The 9,103-nt window shown below is 44.4% G+C and overlaps 1 protein-coding gene across 3 annotated transcripts in view; it reads left to right on the top strand.

Moving 5' to 3' along the window:
• Positions 1-1,651: 1,651 nt before the first annotated feature.
• IL17RD (interleukin 17 receptor D) overlaps positions 1,652-9,103 on the top strand; it is a 96,264-nt gene continuing 88,812 nt past the window's right edge. The window contains exon 1 of one of the 3 annotated variants that reach the window (XM_056524400.1): positions 1,652-3,412. In XM_056524400.1, coding sequence (XP_056380375.1) covers positions 3,290-3,412 — 123 coding nt within the window. In that variant the 5' untranslated portion in view covers positions 1,652-3,289. The remainder of the gene's footprint in view (positions 3,413-9,103) is intronic. The other 2 variants (XM_056524406.1, XM_056524410.1) reach the window with 2 other exon arrangements.

The following is a 9,103-nucleotide window of genomic DNA, read 5'->3' as shown; positions in this document are numbered from 1 at the left end:
ACATGATATTGCTGCTCTGAATTACTGCTATTTAGTAGTCTGGGGTTGTGTGAAGACAGAATTGCCCCAAGGAAACATATAATACGTGGAGGGAAGGTACCAGGAGGAAGCAGGCTGGAGATCCTATTGTCTTTCATGTCAGCCATGAATAAGGTGAGAAAATCTCACCCCTGGCAGGAAGCGCTTCAGCAAACATCTCAGCAGGGGTTTTCCTGAGCAGTTCCTCTCAGTGTTTTTCCCTAAACACCCTTTGTTGACATGCATATGGCTTCTAGGCTGAGACAAAACAGAAGCCAAGTAGTCTGAACAATGACAAGTGCAACTCACATCTAGTAAGAGTGTCTCACCTCACCTATGGACCACCAGAGGTCACATACACCTATTGGCCCTTCTCTCACATCTAGTAACAGTGTCTCACCTCACCTATGGACCATCAGAGGTCACATACACCTACTCTCACATCTAGTAACGGTGTCTCACCTCACCTATGGACCACCAGAGGTCACATACACCTACTGGCCTGTCTCTCACATCTAGTAAGAGTGTCTCACCTCACCTATGGACCATCAGCGGTCACATACACCTACTCTCACATCTAGTAACAGTGTCTCGCCTCACCTATGGACCATCAGAGGTCACATACACCTACTGGCCTGTCTCTCACATCTAGTAAGAGTGTCTCACCTCACCTATGGACCATCAAAGGTCACATACACCTACTGGCCTGTCTCTCACATCTAGTAAGAGTGTCTCACCTCACCTATGGACCATCAGAGGTCACATACACCTACTGGCCTGTCTCTCACATCTAGTAAGAGTGTCTCACCTCACCTATGGACCATCAGAGGTCACATACACCTACTGGCCTGTCTCGCACATCTAGTAACAGTGTCTCTCCTCACCTATGGACCATCAGCGGTCACATACACCTACTGGCCTGTCTCTCACATCTAGTAACAGTGTCTCTCCTCACCTATGGACCATCAGAGGTCACATACACCTACTGGCCTGTCTCTCACATCTAGCAAGAGTGTCTCACCTCACCTATGGACCATCAGAGGTCACATACACCTACTGGCCTGTCTCTCACATCTAGTAAGAGTGTCTCACCTCACCTATGGACCATCAGAGGTCACATACACCTACTGGCCTGTCTCTCACATCTAGTAAGAGTGTCTCACCTCACCTATGGACCATCAGAGGTCACATACACCTACTGGCCTGTCTCTCACATCTAGTAACAGTGTCTCGGCTCACCTATGGAGCATCAGAGGTCACATACACCTACTGGCCTGTCTCTCACATCTAGTAAGAGTGTCTCACCTCACCTATGGAGCATCAGCGGTCACATACACCTACTGGCCTGTCTCTCACATCTAGTAAGAGTGTCTCACCTCACCTATGGACCATCAGAGGTCACATACACCTACTGGCCTGTCTCTCACATCTAGTAAGAGTGTCTCACCTCACCTATGGACCATCAGAGGACACATACACCTACTGGCCTGTCTCTCACATCTAGTGTCTCACCTCACCTATGGACCATCAGAGGTCACATACACCTACTGGCCTGTCTCTCACATCTAGTAAGAGTGTCTCACCTCACCTATGGACCATCAGAGGTCACATACACCTACTGGCCTGTCTCTCACATCTAGTAACAGTGTCTCACCTCACCTATGGACCATCAGAGGTCACATACACCTACTGGCCTGTCTCTCTCTCCCATACGTTGTAAGCAGGGACGTGCACAGACATTTTGGGGGACAGGGGCTGAACTAAAAAAACAAAGGGCACTTGCCATAATTATTGATATAAATGTCCACATAATAATGCCAGACTACCCAAGGCACTTTTAGGAGTAACATCAAAATGGCAGGGGCTCAAGCCCCCTTTCTAGTCGACCTGTGCACATCCCAGGTTGTAAGACTATGTTCACATGGGGGAATGTCCGCACGGTAAATCTCTGTTCGGACATTTCCCTGACCATGAAGCATAAACAGAGCATGCTGGCGCTAGGACTGCCCGAAAATGCACCGTCTCATAGACAGCAATGCATTTCCGTGCGGAATCTGTAGACAACATAGACATGTTTATTCTTTCTGGTGACACCGGAATTTGAATTTCCGCACCAGATTTTTCCAGCATGGAAATTCTGCTATGTGAACAGCGCAATCTCCATGCAGAATCCCATTGTGTGAACATAGAACGTTTGGCGTTTCGTAAATCCCAGCTTATATCTGGCTGCTCCTTTTTTTTTTTTTTTATGAAAAAATCCGCTGTGTGCCATTTGTGCCTTTGTTTGGGAGTTTTTGCAAAACAAGTGAGAACCCAGCATTTCTCTTTTGCACCAGAACCCTAATGTGGTGTTTCCCAACCTGTGGCTATCCAGCTGCTTCAACTCCCATTATCCCATGACAGTCCAAAGATAGTGTTCCCCAAGGCTGTCATAGCATGATGGGAGTTGTTATTTTGCAACAGCTAGAGAACTCCAGGTTACCCCATATACCCTTATTGCGAATGCAAACTGCATTGAAAATGTTGAAGGGTGCAGTGAGATTGGTTGCTATGAGCAATGCGATTAGTTTCTATGGGAAATGTGAATAGTTGCTATGAGAAATGTGATTAGTTGCTATGGGCAATGCAATTAGTTGCTATAGGCAACGTGATTAGTTGCTATGGGCAATGTGATTAGTTGCTATAGGCAACGTGATTAGTTGCTATGGGCAATGTGATTAGTTGCTATGGGCAATGTGATTAGTTGCTATGGGCAATGTGATTAGTTGCTATGGGCAATGTGATTAGTTGCTATGGGCAATGTGAATAGTTGCTATGGGCAATGTGATTAGTTGCTATGGGCAATGAGATTATTTGCTATGGGCAATGTGATTAGTTGCTATGGGCAATGTGATTAGTTGCTATAGGCAACGGTATTAGTTGCCATGGCCAGTGGGATCAGTTGCCACGGGAAATGGGATTAGTTGCGATGGGAAATGGGATTAGTTGCTTTGGACACCTAACTATACTTTTTTCACTTTTTTATGTTCTTCCCACACCCTCCCAGTCAGAGTGGAGCAGCTGAGGTTCCTGCACAATGTAATAGTAATAATGTGAGGGGAGGCAGAGCATACAGAGAAGGGGTCTCCTCCATACACATACTCACTGCTACTGACAGACAGGGGGACAGCTGCAGAGTGGGGTCTGCTCCAGAAGGGGGCGGGGCTTGTCACAGCTCTAGCCCGCATGCGCGGTGGACAGCACAGTCAAAGTTTTCTGTGGGCTGCAGACCATGGCACGGTGTCTGCGTCTCCTCATCTTTGCGGTATCCCTGAATGTATTCCTATATCCGGATCCGAGCTGTGCGGCTACCGGCGGCCTCCGGAGGACACCTGCAGACTCCTGTGCACCCAAGGTCAGTGCTCCCCGGCCGGGAAATACTTCAGTGATGGCTGAAACTCAGCAGAAAAGTTTTGCCCGGACTTGTAAAGTCTTCGGTGTGTTGTGTATAGGACTGGATGTGATCTCTGTACGGATGATGGGAGTTATAGTAGATCTGATGTGATCTATGTGCGGATGATGGGAGTTATAGTAGATCTGATGCGATCTCTGTGCGGATGATGGGAGTTATAGTAGACCTGATGTGATCTCTGTACGGATGATGGGAGTTATAGTAGATCTGATGTGATCTCTGTGCGGATGATGGGAGTTATAGTAGATCTGATGTGATCTCTGAGCGGATGATGGGAGTTATAGTAGATCTGATGCGATCTCTGTGCGGATGATGGGAGTTATAGTAGATCTGATGTGATCTCTGTGCGGATGATGGGAGTTATAGTAGATCTGATGTGATCTCTGTGCGGATGATCGGAGTTATAGTAGATCTGATGTGATCTATGTGCGGATGATGGGAGTTATAGTAGATCTGATGCGATCTCTGTGCGGATGATCGGAGTCATAGTAGATCTGATGTGATCTATGTGTGGATGATGGGAGTTATAGTAGATCGGATGCGATCTATGTACGGATGATGGGAGTTATAGTAGTTCTGATGCAATCTCTGCGGATGATGGGAGTTATAGTAGATCTGGTCAGTTACTTTGTCTGGATCTAGTCAATCTAGAATACTTGTTACATTGTATCATTTACTTTGTCCTGCTTGTAGACTATAATTCATTGTTAATGTTCCCATATAATGCAAAACTGCCCAGTAAAATCTCTTCCTTGGTTTGCACCATAGTGTTACATTTTAGTTCTGTAACTCGCAATATTGTTTTACTGTCTATAGAAGTGGTCTCTAAATGGTGGACCTCCAGCTGTTGCAAAACTACAACTCCCAGCATGCTGAAAGTTGTAGTTTTGCAACAGCTGGAGACCCCAGGTCAATAGTCACAATGTAGCCCAGTGTTTCCCCCAACCTGTGGCTTTCCAGCTGTTGCAAAACAACAACTCCCATCATGCGCTGACCACCGAATTGTAGTTTTGCAATACAGGTTGGAGAACACCGATGTAGCACAACAGCTGTATGTTCAAAGTCAAATAGGATGGGAAGAATGATGGGTCCTTACAAAGTAACCACAGCTATGCTTGACATATGTGCCATATAGTGTATTTAGTGATGGGAGGGAGCAAAGTCTCAGTTGTATCTGTTTAATTTCAGGTTTTGCAGTTTGCACCACTACATTTTGACAGGTCTGATGTTAGTGGGTGGAGGAGATTGTGTGTATATACAGTGATCCCTCAATTTACAATGGCCTCAACATACAATAGTTTCAACATACAATGGTCTTTTCTGGACCATTGTAAGTTGAAACCAGACTCAACATACAATGCTACGGACAGTCCAGATCTGTGAAACGTGTCAATGGCTGGAAGAACTGACCAATCAGAATGGGCATTTACTGGTAAAATACTTGTATTACTGAAGCGTATGCACTGACTGGTGTCTAGTAGCGCCCCCTACAGTACAGGGAGGTACAACATGTTCTGTACACTTTACCTGTACCAGGGTTACCTGCAACTTTGGACACCAGGTGGGGGCGACTCCATGTTACTTTTTGAGGACATTGCGTGTTCTGTACAGGACCCTGAAGAAGCTCCTGTCCTCTACATAGACCAGTGTTTCCCAAGCAGGGTGCCCCCAGCTGTTGCAAAACTACAACTCCCAGCATGCCCGGGCAGCCTTTGGCTGTCCGGGCATGCTGGGAGTTGTAGTTTTGCAACAGCTGGAGGCTCCCTGCTTGGGAAACACTGACAGACAGTTATTTACAGCTCCCAGCAGATCTTTCTTACTTTTATATGTAAAGATTTGCTTTATATATATTAGTTATCTACTTATTTTTCTTTAATCCTCACTTTTTCCTATTTTTGGATGACATTTTGGTGCCTTCAGAACCAATTACCAGGTTTCCATAGAGTTTTGGTCTCAACATACAATGGTCATCCTGGAACCAATTAATATTGTAACTTGAGGACCACTGTATGTGTATATATGTGTGTGTGTGTGTGTGTGTGTGTATATATATATATATATATATATATATATATATATATAATTTTTTTTACATTAATTTGTATTTTTTTTAAGATAATAATAATCTACTTTGATTGTAGGTTGGTGGTACTCTGTTATAACAATATCAGATTACAGATCAACCAGATTACATGGATTGTTTACTAGATTAAAATATAGCAAGTAGATCCATTTGCATCCATGTGGCTGGGAAGCATCTTTTAGAGTTCGCATAAATCACTTTTATGTGCAAAAATGTATCAGTTGTCAGTTTTTGTTTTTTTTCTCCTTATTTTGACACTAATAACTTTTCTAGCTGGATAGTAAAATGCTGCAGGACACATTGGGGGAGATTTATCAAAACCTGTCCAGAGGAAAAGTGGCCCAGTTGCCCATAGCAACCAATCAGATCGCTTCTTTCATTTTACAGAGGCCTTGTTAAAAATGAAAGAAACAATCTTATTGGTTGCTATGGGCAACTGGTCAACTTTCCCTCTGGACAGGTTTTGATAAATCTCCCCCATTCTGTGTCACATCTGAAGCCCCAGATACCATGATCCATCCTATTGAGTACAGCGGGATCGGTTGTGGCGTCTTGTTGGAGGAAAACTGAGCCAGACCAATGTATATATGGGAACAAGCCCTTAAAATGGTGTTATAGTATCAGATACTACCCCCCATGTATACAGTGAATCCGTATTTATCTATACCTAGATTTATCAATACCTGTCCAGAGGAAAAGTTGCCCAGTTGCCCATAGCAACCAGATTGCTTCTTTCATTTTTAACTAGGCCTCTGCAAAATGAAAGAAGCGATCTGATTGGTTGCTATAGGCAACTGGGTGACTTTTCCTCTGGACCGGTTTTGATATCCCCCTTAGTCTATAGTAATTTGTTTGTAGTGGAACATTAAATTCTTCTCAGCGCATCGTGGCATATAAGGCCGTGTTCACATGTAGCATTTTGGTCAGTACTTCGAGCCAATAACCAGGTGTTGGATGCAAATCATTCTGTTATAGTTTTTCTCTGTTGCTTCCACTCCCGGTTTTAACATTAAATACTGACCAAAGTTCTGTATGTGAACAAAGACTAACAGTTTTTGGGGTATGCAATTTAATGGCTGCCTTTGTACTAGGTAAATGGCTGTTTTACTTTGTTTTCGTCCCTCCTTCCCTCCCCACTATATATATTTTTGATGGATAAGAATATGCAATAGGAGCCTGTGTGTGTGTGTGTGTGTGTATATATATATATTTATATATATATATATATATATATATATGTATGTATGTTTTTTAACCATTCACATTACAGCATCAAGGCCTCAACTTTTGTTTCTACTGAACTAAATTTGCGTTGCCATAAGGTTCTGTGGTAGTCTCTGTTTAGTTCAGTAGAACTTTGGATGAGACATCTGGGTGTTGTGGCCATATTCTCAGTGAATGGAGACCTGTCGGTAAGACCTATTGTTGGTCCCTATACATCAGTGTTTCCCAACCAGTGTGCCTCCGGCTGTTGGAAAACTACAAAGCCCAGCCCAGTTGTAGTTTTGCAACAGCTGGAGGCACCTCGGCAGTCCAGGCATGCTGGGAGTTGCAGTTTTGCAACAGCTGGAGGCACAATGCGGCTTTCCGGGCATGCTGGGAGTTGTAGTTTTGCAACAGCTGGAGGCACACTGCAGCTGTCCGGGCATGCTGGGAGTTGTAGCTTGCAACAGCTGGAGGCACACTGTGGCTTTCCAGGCATGCTGGGAGTTGTAGTTTCGCAACAGCTGGAGGCACACTGCCGCTGTCCGGGCATGCTGGGAGTTGTAGTTTTGCAACATCTTGAGGTACACTGCCGCTGTCCGGGCATGCTGGGAGTTGCAGTTTTGCAACAGCTGGAGGCACACTGTGGCTGTCTAGGCATGCTGGGAGTTGTAGTTTTGCAACAGCTGGAGGCACGCTGGTTGGGAAACACTGCTATACCTGTTGGTGGAAGTGACTGAGACAGTGCGTAATGATATCTCCTTCCTTTACTGCTCATCTTACACCAGGACATAGAGGTTTGGGGGTTAACAGTCCCTTTCCCAAGAGATAAGCTTTTCTTTTATTCCACAGTATGTCACAGAGAGGAGGAACACATATCTTGTAACCAGAGAGTGTGAAGAAGTCTTTTTAAGAAGCCTTTTCATCACCCTCCGACTGGGCTCAACATGTAAAAGATTCCTGACAGGCAGATAATAGGGTCACCAAGAGTGTGTAGGAATGAATGGAGAGGGCAGATCACTCGTGTGGATGGGGGCCTGCTAGTACAAGGAGAAGTGGATTGTCTTTATTAAATATTTTATTAGATCTAATGCTTCCTAGGTGATCACTCTAGAGCAGTGGTCTTTAACCTGCGGACCTCCAGATGTTGCAAAATACAACTCCCAGCATGCTTCTCATTGATGTATTAAGTTGTAGGACAAAATATCAAAATTTGGGCCTAGCCACACCAAGGTCCTGATAATTTTGTGTCAGGACATAAAATGAATAATCATAAGATCACTTTACATTGGAGATTTCCCTAAAGATCATTTTCCAGCCACAGTTTCCATCATTTTTATATAATTTATGGATCCAGAGGGATTTTTTCCCATTTACATCTTCCTTGAGTCTCAGTAGAAGAGACTTGGTTCCCATTTACTGACTTGGTTGCCATTTATTTTGGTTGGAGTGTGGTAGTGTTGTGATAAAGTTTAGGCCTACACAGGAACATTGGTCGCACAACATCAGGTCCCAGCAGAGACCAAAAATTTGTGCAGTTTGTCTGTAACTTGCTGCTGCTGCGCGACTACTTTGAATTTACAATTTGGCTGTAAAAAAAAACCTCTCATACCGCAGGCAAGTCTCCAGCATGTTCCAATTTCACAGGATTTACTTTAGCACTTGCAACCTGAATCCATTGACAGTCAAATTGTGGTTGTGTTTCAAAACGCTACCACATAGTCATTCGATTCAATGCAAAATTCAATTCCAGACTTAATATTGTGCAACCATAGTCGCCATGTAGCCCAAGTCTTAATGGTCCATGCGCATGTACAGTGATCCCTCAACTTACAATGGCCTCAACATACAATGGTCTTTTCTGGACCATTGTAAGTTGAAACCAGACTCAACATACAATGCTATGGACAGTCCAGATCTGTGAAACGTGTCAATGGCCGGAAGAACTGACCAATCAGAATGGGCATTTTACTGGTAAAACCCTTGTATTACTGAAGCATATGCACTGACTAATATCTGGTAGCGCCCCCTACAGTACAGAGAGGTATTACATGTTCTGTACACTTTACCTGTACCAGGGTTACCTGCTCCTTTGGACACCAGGTGAGGGCGACTCCATGTTACTTTTTTAGGACACTGTGTTTACTGTACAGGACCCTGAAGAAGATCCTGTCCTCAACATAGACCAGTGTTTCCCAAGCAGGTTGCCCCCAGCTGTTGCAAAACTACAACTCCCATTATGCCCGGACAGCCTTTGGCTGTCCGGGCATGCTGGGAGTTGTAGTTTTGCAACAGCTGGAGGCTGCCTGCTTGGAAAACACTGACATAGACCGTGATTTACGGCTCCC

Source organism: Hyla sarda, chromosome 6 (assembly GCF_029499605.1).
Source record: "Hyla sarda isolate aHylSar1 chromosome 6, aHylSar1.hap1, whole genome shotgun sequence".
Taxonomy (NCBI): Eukaryota; Metazoa; Chordata; class Amphibia; order Anura; family Hylidae; genus Hyla; species Hyla sarda.
This window is presented reverse-complemented; position numbering and strand designations above follow the sequence as displayed.